General features: G+C 30.4%; 1 protein-coding gene across 1 annotated transcript in view; it reads right to left on the bottom strand.

The window, feature by feature from the left end:
- Positions 1 to 21181, bottom strand: part of LOC129906152 (uncharacterized) — a 174548-nt gene that overhangs the window by 120465 nt on the left and 32902 nt on the right. Inside the window, exons 2-3 of the mRNA XM_055981804.1 lie at positions 15711 to 15775; positions 1557 to 1612 (exon numbers count right to left, since the gene is read on the bottom strand). Coding sequence (XP_055837779.1) covers positions 1557 to 1612; positions 15711 to 15735 — 81 coding nt within the window. The 5' untranslated portion in view covers positions 15736 to 15775. The remainder of the gene's footprint in view (positions 1 to 1556; positions 1613 to 15710; positions 15776 to 21181) is intronic.

Raw genomic sequence — 21181 nt, 5'->3', positions numbered from 1 at the left:
CTTTTCATATAGTATCTATACAACGACTATGTTCAAGTACAAAAAAACATCGTGTCTCATCGTCGTTTTGGTCGCTACTAACTCGCCCCATCTCAAGACTATGTACCCTACCAACCATATCAAAATGTTTTATAATCTTTTAAGTAAAATCACATAATCACCGTTTTGGGGTCATTAAAAGAGTGCCGCGCGCATCTTCTTCTACTTCGACAAACGACTTTTTTTTTCATCTTCTATACCAAAAAAGCTTCTTTTAGCTACCATTTAATCCATCGAGAAAAGAATCACTGTTGACTTTCTTGCCCCATCTTATACTTTTTTTTCATTTTTTTTTTTATTTCTATGGTATATCATCTCACGCAGGGAATTACCATGCAAATTTACATAAAATCTAACGGTATACTGTGTTGGACCATAAATTATTCATTATACAAAATAGAAGAAGAAAAATAAAGAAGACGAAGAAGGAGCAAAAGACTTGGCAAGTTTTTTTTTTTTTTTATTTGCAACTCGCGCAATAGTGGAAACACTCTTGTAATTGGTATCTTTCTACAAAGAAGGTAAACGATGATACAAAAAAAGAAAAAGTTTGGCCTAAGTACACACACTTTGGATGAGTGTTAACTTCCCGTTTGTGCGAGTTGCGAATAGAATTTTTTGATTACTTACACATTTTTTTGGGTAGGTAGTAATTTTTTTTTTTATGGACAAATATTGTGTTTTGAATGCCAAAATGGACAAGTTCTATGTTAGTATTAAATGTAAATATCTGAAATGTGTATTCAAAGGCTAATGATCTCAGAAACATGATTGTATTTTGTTTTCTTTAGAAGGTTTGGCACACTGATTATTATCATATCGTAATATTGATTTAATGATGACAACATGTTTATGATTTTTTTTGAGAGTAATGAACTTTATAGCCAAAAGGTATAAGCGCCAGCTAGTCGATTGACAAAAAGGTAAGGTAATAAAGATACAGAATGAAGACGTCAGTCGTGTGGATCTTAGATCAATTTGTTTATTTCTATATATTCAAAATTCCTCTTACACTTTTGAATATAGGAACGGCTGTTGAGATATGCTAATGAAAGCTATTTTGTGGTTTATGAGCGTATATATTAAAAAAGTGCCAATTCAATCGAATTCCCACATAAAATATTGAAAAACTAGCAAAAAATTCAAAATCAAGTTCGTAACTCAGCTCTTTTGTTTTGTTGATTTTTCACTTAAAACGTGTCAATTAGAGTTCTTTAAAGCTATAACAAACTTGATAAGAACGAATATAGTGTGATAAAGACCACAAAAGTCAAAAACATAGTTTGAACCTCAGCTCTTTTGTTTAGTTTTGAAGATTTTTGATGGAGTTTGCATGAATTGATTTAATCACAATTTTTTGGTTTGATGTATTTAAGACCAAACCTAGACAAGAACCAAAATATGGATAAAGGCCTTAGCTTTGAAGACCGATCATAAAATCCATAGACACGTCATCGTCATTCATTTGCTTCAAAATTTAAAGAAAAAACAAAAAAAAAAAAATTGTTGTTACTTACCGTACTCGAAAGTAGCACTATCCACGTGACTAGTGGCAAAAATATTTTCATTTTTGCTGAAAAGAAATAAGAAAAAGAAAAAAATATTTTATTAGTTAACAGTAATTCACAATGTATGAAAATTTAAGAAAAAAAAAAAATAAACAACAAAGTAATAACATTCTTGCATGTTTTTTTTTTTTGTAAGTTCTTCCTACAATTATTGTGACAAGCCTTTTTATTTCATTCACTTCCTCGAAGTCATACAGGAAGGTGTAATAAACACATTCAACTGACAAATTAAATGCAGAAAGGAAATTTAAAAAAAAAAAAATAAATAAATCTGAAGAACTTAACGCTAACAAACAATTTGTTAGCCTTCTTGAGCATATCGCAAAAAAAAAAATACATAAAAACAATAATTAAAAACCATCACCATACACTTGGTATAGCATTGTTAAAGACACATTCTTTAAATGGAAGAAAAACATTATAAAAAAAAACTATTTTCCATACACCTTATACATTGTTGTTTCGAAGAGGTAAATGACATTAGGTTTAAAAAAAGTGCCTGCTCTTCTACTTCTTCCTTTCATTACTGCTTTGTCATAGAGAATGACTTGAGTAATCTCTTTGGTGTTGACAATCCCTTTTCTCACGCAGTGACTGAATCTACTATACACGAACCGAACACCATAAGGTGTGAATGAAAAGAATAATAACAACAACAACAAAATAAACAAATAATTATATTCTTTGCGACCGATAAGTGAAAAGTCCAACATTAATCAGTGTCTCGTCTGGTTTTCGTGTAGTGAATGGTTATGGAATATAATCTTATTGGTATTTTTGTATTGGTTTGCAGAACAGAACAGTAGTTTTAAAGATTCAAAGGTAGATGACACTTCGTCATGAGGGTCAATTTAATGATGGTAAAAAGCATTCATTCATGAAGAGTTCGTGATAAGAATAAACAAACATAAATGAAAAGTGAAAAAAGTTCGAAGATCATGTCTTTTGTACTAGAATAGTTAACAGTCATTACTAAAATATAACATTTTTCAAAAATTGTTAAGGAATTTTGATAAATGGCGCTTAGATATGGTAATTTCGTAAAAATAAAAATTAAAAAAAAAAAAAAAACAAAATCACCAACAACAAAATATTCAAGCCTCAAATCACCAAAATCCAAATCTTTAAGTATAGATTCATCCCATTTCGACAGTGTGTAATAATTTATTGGATTAAAATTGAACTGAATTGTCTGATAAATTAAGAAACTTCAAAATCAAGTTCGAAGATCAGCTCTTTCGTTTTACTCTTTTTTCCGAAATTATACTTATTTATGTGGTTATTTTCTTGATTATGGTAGTTAAGTCTTTGATTGAATATAATCCTCAGCATACCTTAAGGTTCTTTGAACTTTATTTACAACAAAATAAAGAAAAGAAATAAACACACAGCTTAAATGGCTTACCAATTCATCTTTAACCAATCGAACAAAAATTATCTCTGAACTGTCAATGTTTTATAAAACACAAAACACATAAAACAAAAACCTAAGAGATACAAAATGCATAAATACAACTACATCCACAAATCTTCGTCGTATTTTTATTTTGAAAGACCATCGCATCGAAGCCGGTTAATTAATTACTCGTCGTAATCTTTCTATCAATTAATCGATAGTCAATAACATGAGAGTTGCGAGTTATTTTCTGTTTTTTTTTTTTTTTTCTTTCATCTCTCTCATCGCATGGTACTGACTTTGTGTGTGCAGTAGAGTATAACTTTGTGTTTGTGTGTAAAAGTGCAATAGTTTATTTTTTCAAATCACTTTGAAACTTTTAAAATTCTTCTTTTACATCCATAAATACCTTTTTTAAACGAACAAGAAACTAAAACAAAAAAGATTGAAAAAAAAAAACTATCCAATCTGCCGCTTTGGTTGAGTTTTCTGCCGGTTTGACAGCAATGTTATACTTCCTGTATGTAACAATATTTTTCATAACGTTCTCTCTTTTTTTTTTGTACTATAGTTTGCCTTTTTGTGCGTTTTCAAGTGGAAGAGATTTGTTAGAGTAAACCAATATGGACAAGAGATTTATTTGAGTGGATTTTTGCACTCCATAAAGTGCTGCTAAGATGAAGGAGAGAGCTGAGGAGATAAATGGACACGCAAAATGCCAGCAAAGTAGTCCAGATGTTGGAAAGGTTTTATTACAAAATAAAAGAAAAAAGTTGACAAAAGATTGCAAAATCATAAAATCAGTATAAGATAAAGAGTTTTTCAGTGTTACCAGGTTTTAAAGTTAAAAAGTTGAAATAAATAATTTTGTGTTATTAAATTCAAAGCTCTAGAAACTCATGGTCATGAATTGAATTTCAATAAACTGCCTTCAACTCTAATGATCATACACACAACAAATTGGCAAATGTCCATCTAACACTTTTAACACACCTTCTGCATTTATCATGATCTAAAAATCTAACATCCAAAGAGTCACAACGACGTAAGAAAACTTGATTGCATTTTCCATATCTATCTATGGTCACTTCCATATAAAATTTTATTATAATCCCAGAAATGCAAAAAAAAAAAAAAACAACAAAAATAAATAAATAAAAACACACCTATCTGTATCTTAACATCGTTTTGATGCGATGCAATGTGTGCCTAGTTAGAGTTTCGATTTGATGATATGTGCTACATTTAAAGCCACAACCTCAATCGCCATCATCAATCATAGCCTCTCTCTACTATTGGCACCTTCTCTTTTTATTTATCTACACACATTTTATATATACATATATATCAGTTCGATGCATATATTTGACTTTGTAAGATTGAATTGGAAGTTTATCTTGCAGTTTGTAGAAAGATACTCTCGTACATCTCACAAAACCAAACCATACCAAGTATGGAAAAGTTATAGGTATGGTAACAAAATGTAGTGCATTTCCGAGGGTCAGGGAAGACATACCAAAGAAATAGATAGAGATAGATAGGTATTGATGATGATAATGATGACGATGGTTGATTATATATAGGTTGGCCGCATTACCAATTGCAGACTTATGGTTAAAGGCATTTTTGCGTGGGGATGTTGTTTTGGTGTATTTAGATGATGTACTACTCTTCGGGAAGGAAAAACATGAAATCAGAGATACGAGTACTTTTTTGTTTAGTATTTGTTTGTGTGTTTTTTTTTCTTCTATTTTTAATAGGAACTGGTTGTTTTACATCTTGTTATGGGAATTTGTGTTATTCACCAATTATATATGAGGAGTGTGACTAAGTTTTAACGATCTTTTGTAGGTACTTTAAGGTAAAGGTATGAGTTACTTTGTACGTATTTTACTGGTAAGGCCATATTTAGTCATTTTTTTTCCTATAATACAAAGTAGTAAATTCGTAAATTTTCACCAAAATATGCAGTTTTTTTTAAGTTATTGCTTTTTTTGTGTGCTTTACAAAACATTGACTGTTTAAGAGATAATTTTTGTTCGATTGAATTGTTAAGCCTTACCCACTTGAAAAAAAATTAAATAATTACTTTGGGAAAAAGAATTAAAACGAAAGAACTGAGGTTCGAACTTGATTTTAAAGTTTCTTAATTTTATGGAAGCATTCAAATGAAACAATTTAATTAAAACCGTGTCCAGTGGGACATTGTGACCTCGTGTAATTCATAGGAATTTACAATTTAAATGCTTAAGAGGTGTAAGTAAGCTTAAGAGCTGGTTCTTATGAAAATAACAATTTAGTTGATGAAAGACGCACTTTTTTTTGAAACAGAAAGTCACAAGATTTTGCATGAGCTCATCACACCAAAGATTAATTTTTTTTGACACCATTGGTTTCTTTATTTTGTTTTAAATTCAATTAAAAACACTATCTTTTTTCAGAGTAATTTGAACGTTCTTTAACATGAGACATTATTCTTTTATACTGTTTTTTTTTTTATCATAATTTTGATTACTCATTCAACAAAAATTTTAAAGAGATTCACAGGTATTCTGTAAGGAAATACGGCACCTGAATGTCTTTTTCTGTCCCAACCGTGACAGAAGATAATACCATGTCCATTTAAAAAAAAAAATATCAAATTGACACACTTGTCTATGCCCAGTTTAATTAATTAAAAAATATTCTATTAGTATAAGGAAAGTCTAAGGAATTTGAAAGAGTACAGGTTTCTCACCCGTGACTATGGAACGACCCACATATTTTTTTGTTTTTAAGATCTCAAGTGTTTTTTTTTTTTAAACGATTTTATAACTGTCACAATTAAAAAGGAGATCCGCTCCTTGTAATACTGACTAAATCAAACATTTTTACGATGATTCAAAAAGAATAGAATATGGGTGGGAGCACGCACTTCTAAATAAAAATGTAGAAGGACACAAATCCTAAAACGTGTACTCTCCCACTTTTGTATTTGTTTTGAATTTAGCCCGGGTCACATTGTTTGAACTTGATAATTTAGGGAAGTCGCTTCCGACACAAAGCTAACAACAACCACCAAGCTTTTCGATTAGAATAGAATCCTCTTATGTGCGTGACGCAACCCAAAATTCTATGATGTTTTAGGTGTGATGTGCGTACTGCGTATATACGGTATACAACAGCATCCCATAGTATTTTAGATATATCATTAAATGCGTATACAATGCGTATGGAAGTCATTTGACCTAACGGAAGGGGTGAATTGTGTGTAGTATAGTGTCGTATTCTGTCTATGCGGTTAGATCTATACTGTAACCTTGAATAACAATGAGTTAATTTCATTACCAAACAACAGAGGATGCCAGTTCTATATCTATGCACATGGACACTAACAAATGGGGGTTGTTTCATACTGTTTCCTCTTTTGGTTCTTGATTTTCAAAATATACATAATAGGAAATTCTAGGAATGTGATTTCAAAAGTACAGGGTGTTTAGAAATTTGAGTTAAGGAAATGTGTAAAAAAAAAACCGATAGGTTAAGCTTTAATTTTAAAATTTTTGGGCATTACGAATTTGTTCAAGAGATTAAAATAGAGGGCAATTTATGGGTATTTTTTTTTTTAACAATGTATAACTTTTTCATAGAGATCAAAGTAAAAAGTATGATTTATAGCCATCATTTAAATATATCTACCCTTTAAGAAAAAAGATTTAAATTAATTTGTGCAACTTAATAGCTTCAATCCTTAAACAATAAAATTTATTTATTTTTAAGGATAAGAAGCAGAACTGATGCAATAAAATAATTAACAAATATAATAAAACTCTTAACCCATTAAATGCGTGTTCATCTTTACTTTTTTCTTTTGTTCTCTTTTTCAATAAAGCCCAGAAGTTTTGTTGTTTTTTTTTTTCTTACTATACGTTTTACGATCTGTCTGCGTGTGAATTCTTGCTGCTGTCCGATCTCAACAAATAGAAAAACAATAAAACTAATGGACAGACATAAAAACGTAAAGACTAGAAGCTATCAATCTGATATTTTAAAGGATTTATCTAGATAAAGTTTTATGCTTTTTTTTTTTTGTGAGTAAATATCATCAAATTGGAAGATCTTTTCATCAAAAACTTGTGGGTATCAAGCTGTAAATCTATTATGATTTTGTAGATATTTACTAAAATTTGATTTTCGATTGCTTTCTTTTTATGAAGCCCTTGTCTGAAATTTTCCTGCACACAATTTAGAGGTTCAAACTCAAAGTTATCACCTCTTAGCAATCTAATTGGTAAAATTTGTTTCCTTAAAGGCTTTTTCTTACTCTTTCGAGCCGCCATCTCTTTTAAAGATGTAACAACTATGTATTTGTTACATAGTTGTTACATCTTTAAAAGAGCTTTAAAAGAGATGGCGGCTTAGTTCTTGTTAATCAGAGAGAGGAGAAAAATAGTTAATTAAGTGATCATGAGATGTTAGATGATTGGTTAAACCCATTAAAAAAGTGGTAATAGAGATTGCTGCAGGAGTTTTATTGAAAGACTAAAAGGATAATGGATATGTTGATGAGTTACAAGTGATAAACAAAATGTTATTTCCTCTTTTTTTTTTTCTTTTCTTTGTGCGTAAGACAATCGCACTGTCTCAATCTTAACTTCAAAGAAAATACAAAAAAAAAACGCACCTTAAAATCGCCCAACCATACCGCAACACTATGTATAACCTCACCTACTGCATGATAACCATCACATACACTCATGGTCTATAAGGTAGCTTTGGCTAAGGGCGAAAAAAACAAAACACAAGTACGAAGTTATGGCCGTTACATCTTTTTTGTTTTTGTTTATATTTTGTTTAATAAAAAAAATATTTTTAAAGATTTTAATCGCTTTTTTGTGTTGTCTTTATTTTTTGAGAGTGTAGTAAACTAACATGAGCAAAAGATGTTGTTTTTTTTTGTGTTTTAAGAAATTGTAATGGAACCTTCCATATGTTTACAAAGAAAGTTTTTAACAGAGTTGTGAGCGGAATTCATTTGAATATAGTTAACCTCTGGTTTGTTTGTTTTTTTTTTTTTTGTTAAGAAATCAGTGGTGCGACAAAGAAATTAAGTAAAAGGTTTCCTCTATTTAGTTCCTAGTAAAGCACACTGTTTGTATGGGTTGTTGTCTTCTATTTTTGCATTTTGTATGGTTATGAAATATGGGCGATTATATAATAGATTTTTGGAGAAATATATTTTTAAATATTTATACTTTTGTTGGCAAATATAATTTGACAGTGCCTTGAAAAGAAAAAAGTGCAAATTTTTTCCACGAATTTAGAAATTACCTTGAAATTTTCAGAGCAGGTACAGCCCATTTCAGTTCATTCTAAAGTATCAAAATTGTAAGAGAATATATCTTCATAGAAGAAAAACAGCTAATACCTGAAATCCAGTTCAATTCACCAGAAAATTGATCAAAAGTATAGAATAATCGAAGACTGCATTTGAAAAGCTCTTAAAAAAAGAAAATTTAATCAACAGTCTTGTTCTATGTGTCTCTGACTTTTGAAAAAGTATGTCACGAAGGCCTTAAACTAAAATTAAGACAAGTCTGCCTGAAAGACAATTCTTATTATTTCCGTTTTAGAAATGGGGTGCCACAAGGTAGAGTTCAAGGTCCCATTCTCTTAACGTTTGCTTTGTTTAAGCACATGTATTTGTCGTAGATATTTTTGAAATTTTCAACAACTGCCCATGGACTAAAAATATTCAAGAATATTCAATTTTTGTTGTTACAATTTTAAAATATCATAAGAAGCCTTAAAAGAACAGATATATATCTGTCTGCCATTAATTGTACAACTCCAAAAGGTACAGGCAGTTACAGCTCTCCACGAGGATAAAAATAATCATCAATGATTTAATTTCTCACCATAAAAATTTATATACTCTACTCATACATCCTAAAATAAACTGGAAGAAACCGTTATAGCCCGCTGTTAGTACGTCCGTTCTGTTAAAATCAATAAAACTAAAAAAAAAAACTGGCTTAACAGCACATAACAATTTCTACTCTTAACAAATATTGACAGTCAATTACATTTTTAACTGATGCAAAGAACTAGAATCAATAAAATATATTATTACTATTAGTACTATATAAAACTTGAACTAATCCAACCAGTTTTATAAAGATGAGAGGTACTATATTACCTACACATAAGACTCATCTTTAAACATTCACCTTAATACCCACATCTAGGGAGTGTGTTATATCATCAAGCTACCATCTTATAGACTGTGTTTTTACTTCATGCCAAAACCCATTTCTTTTTGATGGATAAATTATTAAAAAAAAAAAGAAGAAAAAAATAACTTGAAGCGAATCACTTATGCGGTAAAATGAAATAAGAAGATCAAACCTCTTTTTTTTATTTTCTTCCTTGTGGTTTTCTACTTCTTCCACTAGGAAGTGTGTACATAGAATTTTCTTTTTTCTTCAACTCTAATTATTCCAACGTCAGTCGTAATAATTTATCGGTGAACTTCAAAAGAACTCGCATTTCTTCCACATTCTCAACTAGGTTATATTAATATTTTTCATAATTTGTTATCGTTGGTTAATATTTCAATGATAAATTGAAGAAGTTAGATCAATTGCATGCGACAGAGGAAGAAATATTTTTAAATTTCCGTTTGTGTTTTTATTTTCAAGTTCGTGCATCAACTCTTTTGTTTTAAAATGATTTTTATCAATAAAAAGGGTATTTCACAACCAATCAAAGGTGAGGCTTATGAATTAAGATTCTTAAGGTGTAAAGGATATCTCCAAGAAGATCAAAGGTTTTCCAATGAAATCGATTTCCGTTATAGAGGGAAAAAGGGACACTACAAATTAGTATTCATATCAGTAATCGAGATCCAAGATAACAAAATCACCACAACATTGGAATATTGCATGCATGCAGTTGTGAACAAAATTGACCTTTTTTATTAAGTGTGGGTAGACATAGATACCTGTTATGACACACTTCGAATAAAAAAAAGGACACAGTTTGAGAGAAAAAAAAGGTCACGAGTTTGTTGTAACTCAATTGTAGGGTCTGATAATGTCCAAATCGAAACAATTCACTATATTGTCTGTCTCTTTGATAGAAAAACATGTCAAAATCTTTATTAACAACTTGACTATCAATAAAAATTGACAAAGACACCGGATGGTGTGTCCGATGTGGGTTTTTTTTGAAACATTCCAACTAGAAGCTGAAGGACCATAAATAAAAGTGAACTTGACAGATAAAAGAGGGACAAATAAAACAAAAACTGCAACTGCATTTTTTTTTATTGATGAATCGCTTAAACGTGAAAAATTTTAATTCCTAGACTACTGTGATAGGAGAGATAGAGGTCCATAGACAAAGTTGATCCTTACAGAGGAGACAAAAATACAAAGGAGAGTATTTATATTGTGCAAACTATAAAAATGAACTAAAAAAACTAAAAACTCTCTGAATAAAAGATTTGTCTGTGAGCATGCAGTAAAAATCGCCTCTTATTGTCAGTCGCACCCAGTTAAAAATAATAGCAAATACAACATACCTTACTTATACAAAAAATAAAAATAAAAAACCTAAAAGAAGAAGGAAGAAAAAAAAATTAAATAAATAACGACTGGATTCTTGTCAACCGACTTGTGAAGCTTCTTGTTTGACATTGCTTGCACTTCTTTTAGATTCTTTTTTTTTTTTTTGTTGTACTTCAGTATTTTTATCTTTTGCTTCTGAATTTTTACACAATAATCTCTTTTGTGTATATGTGAAGTTCTTGAAGATATCTCCCAAAGGGACTTAACAATTTTTATTTTTAGCTTTTCATCTAGCACATCATCTAGAATAGGTAGTACTTTACAACATTATAATTCTATCCCACGGTCGTAGTCATCGTCGTCGTCATCAGGTCGACAATCATGATGGTGTACTGAGGTAAAAATAAAAATCTTTTTTTTTTTTTCTTCGTTTGCCATTTTAAGTCAATTTAGAAGCAATCACAACACAACATTCCATTTGGCAAACAGTAAATTTCTTTTTAAACATTTTTTTTTACCTTGTTACACCCGAAAAACGTTAGCAATAAAAACAGAAAAACTATACAAGAATATAGTTAAAAAACAAGGTACCAATGTTGCACGAAAAAGAGAGGTCTTTAACAGGCACAACACACATATCAACCTACAAAGAAGTTGAACACGAAACTATCTTCTCTAACACTCTGCAATTGAATATCCCATTTGTAACTGCCTTTTTCCTAGCTTTGGTTGATGGTAATAGAGAGAGAGACTGTTTTGGGAAAGGAGGAGGAAGTATTTTTCGCCATTGGCATCAAATTCTAACTGTTAAACGAAGTAAGTTAGCACCCACGGCTATAAGAGTTCAGCGCCAGTTTTACCTCGTTGTGCAGTTTTATTTTTTCTTCTATTTTTCTTAAGTCAAAGCAAACCACTTTGTATAAAAGTACTCAGAGAGTTTCAAGTCAGACAAACTTGCATTTTATTTAACACAGAGTACAGCAGCAGCAGTTATTTTAACAGAGTTAAAGATTTGCAAAGAAGATATTGGCGCCCCAATGGCAATAAGAATCAAAACAACAACAACAAAAAAGTAGTGTAATGCAGTTAAGTTAGAGTACACCGATTGTTATAAAGGAGTGGAACTTTACTTTCCAAATGGTTTGCTGCTGTTGGCAATTTCTTTTGCCATTTGAGAACAGTAGAACAGTTCTTTTTGTGGACTTTTTGTTCTTTTTATCGTTCTTTATGTTGACTACCTTTGTTTTCTTATACTTTTTTTTTTGTGTATAGAATATAATTTAAGAAAGTCATTATGAGAATGATCATATTGTGAGGTCTTTTGAGATAATTTTATGTTACAACGTTGTAGCAGTAAAGTAATCGAATTACAATTCAAGTCATGTGACTTGGGGATATGTTCATCATTATTTTTTTAATGGCAGAACAATAAAATAAAAGAAAATTGTGCAGTAATAACAGGATTTCTTTAAAATTATGATCCATAGAAAATGATTCAATTTTAACTTAATTTTATTTCAAGACGTTGATTGCAACATTGCAACAATTTTTTTAATAGTGAAAAAATAAAGGACCGGATAAGAAGGAGAAGAGGTCCTCAACTTATTTTGACAACTTCTCTTAATTTTTTGTGAAAATAACCAAATTCTTTCCTATAATGCAACAATTACACGGTGTAACACTCAAAATATACGCGGGCTGGGACCTATCAGGTTTTGTAGAGCTAGTCGCACTGATTACGAAACGGTATTTGAAAATCCCCTAACACCCCCAAAATCTGGAGTTACGGGCAAAAAACCTTTTGGACCTTTTCTCAAAACCTAGAAGACATAGAAACATATAGTTTTCACTGTTCGATAAGGAATCAATTAAGGCAGTTTTCTGTGTGAGTAATTTTTTTTACTAAAATTCACAGTCTGGACAAAAATATTATAAAATGAGTTAAAAAAAAAAATTTCGCCTATTTTTAACTTTGAAATCGATTATTTCAAAAACTTTTGGTTATATTATATTGATTTAAAAATTAAAATCAAATGTACAATTTTGCCTTTCGGAAATGATATAATTCATTACTGCAAGTGTTGCCGTTGTTTTTTAATAATTTTTTTTTAATTTGATAAATTTTTTTAGAAAAATGCCCCTCCCACCTAAACGGGGAGAGATAGACCCCCCTCCCAGAGAAAAAAATGTTTGTATTGAGCTCCTCTACTAAAACCCGTTATCAAATCCTGGCGTCCAAGTTATCCTACTACGTGCCGAAACAACATTTTTGTTCTATACCTAAAAGTTCGAATTTCTGTATCTGGGTTGAAATCGAAAAAAATTTTTTTTCTAAGCCAATTTTGAAGTGATTTTCATAAAAAATAACTCGATTGATTGGGAAATAGATATAGTCTTAGAATATATTTTTTAAATAGCATGTTGTTTTGAAAACATATAATTTAAATTGATGCCGAATTTGTGCAAATGACGAAAAAATGGAATTTTTGAACTTTGACAGCTTATAAATTCTATGTGGTTACATGTATTATACATTGTTTAAAAGGTATATTTATCTTCTATCAGGAACTGTAAAAAAATCGAAAATGGGTAAAAAATTGTCAAAGCTAGAATTTTTTCAATGGGTGAAGGTCCAAAAAAACCGTTTTTTGCCCGTAACTCCAGATTTTGGGGGTGTTAGGGGATTTTCAAATACTGTTTCGTAATCAGTGCGAATAGCTCTACAAAACCTAATAGGTCTCCGCCCGCGTATATTTTGAAACCTCATTTTTGTAACACCGTGTTATCGCAATTAAAATCATATAAGCTTTCTATAAGACCCCTTTAAGTAAAACAGACGACATTTTACTCTCCTATATGTATACAAATCTTATACAAGTGTAAAAGAAGCAAAACTTCTTTTTGAGGAAAGAGCATTTTAAATAAAGTGTATAGAAAATAATCTTTAACATGAACAATGAATTTTTACAAAAAATTACTGCAGTATCCTAAATGATGTCAAACCAGTGTTGACTTATTGAAAAGAATTAATAAATAATAATTCTCATTGAAACTGATATATTTTGTTCATCAAATTGTTTCTTTGATCTATCTGCTTTAATAAAACTCTAATATTAGTTATTTAGAAGCAAATTGATGGTGTACCACAAGGTTCCGTTTTGTCTCCGCCTTTTCTTTCTCATTTTCAGTATTAATCACTTTTTAACTTATTTTTAACTGATTATTTCAATGTTGGATCAACGATCATTATATGAAATACTGCAAAAATTGTGATTCTGCTATTAATTCCATTGGAAAAAGTAAGGATATTTGGCGGACGAATCAATAATGTCATGCAAGAATGTTAACCTTCAATTAATTTAACTGTTCCTATTCAGGAAAAAATTGAAGAAACACATGTTACAAAAGATAACAACTATTTGCTACCCAAAATATCTCACTGTACCAGTTTTTTAATTAATAAATTCCGAAATTCGAAAAAAACAAAAGAGCTGACTTGCGAACTTGGTTTTCATGTTTTTGCTGTTTAAATATTTTTGTTTTATAATTTATAGCTATGACTTTCGCTGATGCTAATGAGATTCTTTTGAGCAATTTATATAAAAAAAAAACACACTGGTGAACCAAGAGTTACTCTACAGTTATTGCAACTTTGTTGCAAATTTAAACTCTCGATCTACCATCAATGTTTTTTTTCCTTGAATATTTGTATGTTAAGCTCTCTATATAGTAGAAGGATGCTCAAATAGATATAATGATAGTGTGATTAGGATAAAAATAACTGGATTTACACGAAGAGCACTTTAGAGGTAGAGGTCTTGCCGTCACCACAGTCTTTTAGTACCATCATGTTAGTTCAGCTGAATTAAGTACGAGTATGCATAGCATGACAGAGAGTGTTTTTCTTCTATGTTTTTCTTTGAAGAACCCGTTCAAATTTTCTAGAGTTATACCACATTAAATCATATCATATGGCCAAACGAAGAGTGTTGCCAACATCAGTCATTTGAATGTTATATACCATTATAACGAGGATAGATATTCGATTTAATTAACCATCAGACAGCTCCAGAGTGAGGGAAAAAAGGGTTGTTGTTAAACTGATGACTGAAGATCCAATAATGAGGATGATACTCAATCTGTGTGATGGATCACCAATCCCTTTTTTTCGCTGTTTAAGTTTTGAAATGAAGACAACGAAAAAAAAAACAGGTGGAAGAACTCACTCACTTGCAAGTGATTCATCTTTTTTTTTTCTTCAATTTTTTTTTGTTGCAATGAAAAACTGCTCACTTATCGAGTGAAATGTTGTTGAACCTGGCACGCAGACTCTATCTCAAGTTGGAAGATAGACCAGATGTGCTAAAACTGGTTAGGCATAAGATACAATTTTATTGCACTTTAATTGCCTTACTTACAAAAAAAAAAGAAAAGCAAAAAGATACAGTATGCAGCCTCCATACTCAACTAGCAAGAGTGTGTGGGATGTAGTATAGGGATTTTTAAACATCATGGTCAGTGCAGTGTGTTTAAGTTTTTTCTCCTGTGTAAGTGACTAAAAGATTCCAAATATTTGCATCTTCTTTTTTTGATGTTTTCTTTTGGATCTTTACAAAGCATCTTTTACAAAAAGAGTTGGGTTAATCGGTTAAGAGGTTATTTAGTCAATGGTGTTTATAACCTTTTTGCCCTTTTTTTAGGCATTTTGTTTACCCCATCGTTATCTTCGTCATTCTTGAGTTTTTTTTTGTTGTTGTTTTTTTTTTCTTTTTTTTTTTAAATGGACACTTAAGAAAGACTTGGTTACTTTAATGCTTTTGTCATTGAAATGAAATTAAAAGTAAATACATTATTCGTATAACGTGTTGGGATAAAAACGTCTCTCGATTACCAACGCATGCATGAAATGAATTCTTGGAATTGTAAATTTTACAAACCTACCTACTGCGTATTTAAAGTGAAAAGTAAATGTTGTCTTACTGGAATACCTATATAATAATGTCATCGGTCAAGAATGAAAAGTGGTTAAAGTTGATTACTTTTTAAGGTTAAATTTTGGGATTTCGAGTTAAAGCGAAAAACTAAAACGAGTTACATACTTAAAATTACAAAAATGATATGCTCGTAAAAATTAAGAAATTATGGATTTGTCCTTACCATGAGGCTTATTGGATTCAAACATTTATGTGGAAGAGCAGTTTTAGACTTTTGTGTGTGCTTACCTGTAAAGAAAAATTGGAAAAAAATTGGTTAGAAATTGTATAATGGTTTAAAATTGTTGTTAAAAAAAAAAAAAACAGATTAATCTAAGGATAAGACTAACTCATAAAATAACAAAAAAATACATTTTTTAATTTTCTATGCTACCAAACAACTGCGACAAATTCGCAGTCTACAAATGTCAAACGCATTGCACAAGGCTACGAACAAATAGATTGCTCGAAAATAAATTGTCATTTCTGTTTGCTTTCTTTCGTTTGCAGCTCTTTGAGACCACTCACATGAATGAAATGTCAAATTCAGCGACCATTCGCAATCCTCAGACACAGTTTACATGTTGTAATGAAAGTCAATTAACTGGGATATCTGAATTGAATCAAAAAGACTTCTCAAGACTTATCTTATCTGAAACCCAAAAATTATTCAAATTGCGCTTTGAAAATCTAGCCTTATGACAGTTTCGCAAAAAAAAAGTAATATCCTCATTAAGTTATGCAAAATGTATAACGCTGAGCCAAATAGATTGCGAAATTTCATTTTTAAATGCTATTCCATTTTGCAAAAGCACATATAATTGATTATGTCAAAAATACATAAATGCAAAGTCTTGCAAAATAATGCGAAGCATTGCAAAACAATGCAAATAGTGTTGTTTTGATGAAGATTCTAATTTATAAGAAGCAAAAAATGCGTAGCTTCATTTTTAAACTCAAGAATTGTCATTGACTATTTGAACAACTGCGACGTAAATTTTATGAAACAATTGAAAACAATTTTGTTTAAATGCGAAGCAATGCAAAACAGCGTAACATAATGTAATGAAAACAAGATTCTATCCCACATAGTATTGCATAAAAATTCCTAGCCGATTAAATGTGCAAAGCAAAATAAAGAAATTTTGCGAAATTGCACATTTTGTGAAACATCATTTTCAATCTTTATAATCGGAAAGTATGTATTTTGCTAAACATTCTTACATAGTTTTTGGTAAACTAGCCGACCCAGCCCTCGAAATTCGAGTGCCAATTTCTTTATTTTTTTTTTATTTGCAACAATTTTGAACACAATAGTACCAAAATAGTTTCTTTATTTTTTATAGTATTTGTTGTTGTTTTCTTACGATTAACTACACTTTTTACACAGGAATATATAATATACCTACTTTTTGATATATTTTAAGCCTGATTTAGATATTGTTGAACTACGTTTTAACTACGCTCAACTACGTAAAAAAAGTATCGAAAAAGAAAATGCAAAGTGTAATCTCCTTAAGGGCATTGTGTTTGCACCTTGCATTTCAATTCAATTCAACCTGTTTCATGTTCCATTCGTTCAAATTCCATCCGTCAATCATTCAACCTCCACCAACTTCACTCAAATTTGTCATTCACACCATTTTTTTTTTTTTTTCATTTAGCTTGTAGGAACATGAAAACAGACCGAGTTCTTTTTGCGATTGTGTATGTGTCCTTTGACAACAATTTTAACACGTACGTCAATCTGAAATCAAAACAACTTCTGCAAAATAAAACCAGAGATTCCTTTGATCAATAATTTTGTTTATTTTCTTCGGTAATATAAATTCAATTAAATCAAAATCAATAGGAAATTGCAGATATTATTAAGATCTGAGTGAAGATGAAGTAGAAAGTTAATTATTTTGGCCGTATGCTGTCGTTTTACAGAGACAAAATATCCTGAAGACAATCACGGGAAGAAAAGTCACAGTAATTTGACTTTTTCACAATAACTATGCCAGGAAAAAATATATTTTGATCGCAAATGGTTTTTTTTTTATTTATTTTATATTTTTCCGCAATAAAAAAACGATATTCAATTAGAATTTACTCTTTATTTGAAGTAGGTGTTCTCAAATTAACAATACGAAGAAAACTTTCAGCTTGACGTTTGAGAAATGTCAAATCTTCCAGGAAAATTTTAATGAATGCGTTCAGACACTTAATAATGATTAAAGATATGTTCACATTTATTAAAGGTATGTTCAGGTGTAGATCTTCATAATATACAGTAGTAAAAAGGTAATCCGTGGTACTATGTGGTGAGAAGCGACATTTTTTAATCAAACAAATCAATTCTTAAGGCATTACCACGACAACTGCGTCGCACAACAACGTTTTTTTTATTTTTTTATGTTAAAACCATAACTACAATGACCTAAAAAGTGAAAAAGTGGGAAAATTACAAAATTAAATTTTTTTTTTTATTTCATTCTAGCAATATTTGTTTTTTTTTTTTAATTTTTGGAAAAAAATACCAAACATTTTTTTTGAAACCAAAAAATAAGCTTTTTGCATCATTATTTTTAATTTTGTCGTCGTAAAAACTGTCATAAAATGAGTTTGAATCTATCACTTTTTGAATTTTTGCAAAAAGTTGCCGTTGTAGTTATACTTTTAAAGCCTTGAGGCTTAACTACAATGACCTAAAAAGTGAAAAAGTGGGAAATTTAAAAAAGTAAAAAAAATTTATTTCTTTTCAATCTCCATTTGTTTTTGGAAAAAACTACAGAAATTGTTTTTCAAACCAAAAAATAAGCTTTCTGCATCATTATTTTTAATTTTTGGTCGAAAAAACTATCACAAAATGAGTTTGAAAATGTTGACTTATTGACTTTTTGCATTAAGTGGCTTTTAACTACATTGGCTCAAAAAGTGAAAAAGTACAAAAGTGACAATTTTCAAACGCATTTTTGTATGGTTCTTCGGGCTAGAAAATTAAAACAAAAAATGCGAAAACCATATTTTTTTTGTATAAAAACAATTTGTTAAAGGCATAACTACAATGGCCAAAATTAAAAATTTTTTATTTCTTTCTAGCGCTATTTTTTTTTAGAAAAAAACTATAAAAATTGTTTTTTTAAACCAAAAAATAAGATTTCTGCATCAAATTTTTAATTTTGTGATGGGAAAAACTGTCACAAAATGAGTTTGAAAATGTTCACTTTTTGACTTTTTGCAAAAAGTGGCCGTTGTAGTTATACCTTAACTCTTTTTTACAAAATTTTCAAATTCATTTTTTGACAGTTTTTCTTAATTTAAAATTAAAAATAATGATGCAAAAAGCTTATTTTTTGCTTTAATAAACAAAAACAAATAGCGCTAGAAAGAAATAAAAAAAAATTTAATTTTGTAAATTTCCCTTTTTTTCACTTTTTAGGTTATTGTAGATAAGGAACAAAGAAGACGTTTTTGTTAGTTTTCCCTGAACCTCATAAGAAAAACGCTTTGCCATGCGGCGATAAAATATTAGTGCCTTTTATGCAAAAATGTAAACGTCTTAAAGTGAAAACTTGGTAAAATGGTAAAGGAACTGTCAAAGTCAGCTATTACATGACGCCTCAAGAGGGTTGACTCTTTTTTCGAAATTTCTTTTGATAACACACCCACAAAAAAAAAAGTTCTGACCTGGGGTTGCGACTAAGTTTTTCATATAATTTTTGGGTCGCTGAAACCGAATCTGGAGTCCGTTTTGCCCCATCACGTCAGGTTTTCGAGATAACCTAAAAAAATGTCACGAAAACAAAAAATTTTTCTCACTGATCTGGATATGCGAACAGTGGCGTATCCAGAAAAAAATTTGGAGGGGGCTAGAAAATTTTTCAAACATTTTTTAGAGGGGTACGAAAAATTTTTCTCTATTTTATTCACCTTTGATCGAGAGTGAAGCGCTGTGCTGCGATACTGAAAGTGGTATAGTAGCATTTAACTGCTCTCGACGTCGACAGCTTCGTACTGCTGTCTCCTGTTTTTAAAGTTCTTGTTCCGCAATTCGACCGAAAGTGAATTGAAATCACTTTTAGATTTCACGTGAAATAAAATATCATATTCTTCATTTGGATCAATTTCAAAAACTTCGAAATTGCTTCGAACTGTCATAGCTGAAGGATCATCCTTTTTAATTTTGTTTCTGAAGTTAAATTATTACTGCTGGATGCAATTTTATCGGCAATTTTAATGAAAAAAAAAGAAGAATTCAAGAGAAAAAATAAGGAGACACAAATAAGTTATGATAATATTTTGTCTAAAAATTATAGATTCATTAAAAAAGGCACCAAATTTACAAACAGAAATAATGTGAATTGAATTCGATCAGAAAATCTAAATGAGTGAAAAATGCAGAAAGTGAAAGCCTAGAAACTAATTTTCCATTAAATTATTTTAGATGTTTAATTCGAAATATATATTTTTTCGTAATATGTTGCTTTTATAATCCGAATTCGAAGTCCAAACTGGCATTTGCTGAAAGAAACCATTAGTTACATATGTTGACCACTAAGATTTTGAGATATCAAATATTTCTATTTCCAATAGCTTTGAGAAGTATATAATTTTTGAAAAAAGTGTTTATCGAGATTGCATAAGAACTTTTGCAAAATTACACGGTGATGATATTCGACGTACGTATTATATTAAAAAGTGATCTGAAGAATTTCGAATTGGACTTAAATCCGAAAAAAACCACCCAACCCCCAGCTACAGCTAAGGCTCTTACTCAAACAAACACAAATAGCCGTTTCAGAACTTGGAGGGGGCTCGAGCATGTGAGCTGCCTCTAAATCTATAAGATTTACGAACAAGTTTCAGTGAAGCATATACATTACAATGAAATTATGTAAAAAATAACATGATCTGGAAGGCTTGGGGGGGGCTTGAGCCCCCTGAGCCCCCCCCTCAATACGCCACTGTATGCGAATATGTAAATCATATAGTTTTTGGATCACTGAATCCAGATTCGAAGTCAATTTTGCCCTATCACGTCAGGTTTCTGAGATATCCTCAAAAAATGTCAAAACCAAAAAAACTAAATTTCTTATTTGGGGTTGCGTCTAAGTTTTTCATATAGTTTTTGGGTTGCTTAAACCGAATTCGAACTCTTTTTTTCCGTATCATGTCAGGTTTTTGAGATATCCTCAAAAAATGTCAGATAAGAACTTTTTTTTTGAGTTTAGACATTTTTTGAGGATATTTCAAAAACCTGACGTGATACGCCAAAATAGACTTCGGATTCGGTTTCAACGATCCAAAAACTATATGAAAAATTTAGTAGCAACCCCAGGTAAAAACTTTTGTTTTTTTGATTTTGACATTTTTTTGAGGATATCCCAGAAACCTGACGTGATAGGGCAAAATTGACTTCGAATCTGGATTCAGTGATCCAAAAACTATATGATTAACATATTCGCACATCCAGATCAGAGAAACAAATTTTTTGTTTTTGTGACATTTTATGAGGTTATCTCGAAAACCTGACGTGATGGAGCAAAACGGAATTCGGATTCGGTTTCAGCGACCCAAAAACTATATGAAAAATCTAGTCGCAATCCCAGGTCAGAACTTTTATATTTTTCTGTGTGGCTGCCCTACTCACAATTTTGCTTCTATAATGCT

Source organism: Episyrphus balteatus, chromosome 1 (genome assembly GCF_945859705.1).
Source record: "Episyrphus balteatus chromosome 1, idEpiBalt1.1, whole genome shotgun sequence".
NCBI classification, from domain to species: Eukaryota; Metazoa; Arthropoda; class Insecta; order Diptera; family Syrphidae; genus Episyrphus; species Episyrphus balteatus.
The sequence above is the reverse complement of the archived record's forward strand: the minus strand, read 5'-3'. Positions and strand labels throughout refer to the sequence as shown.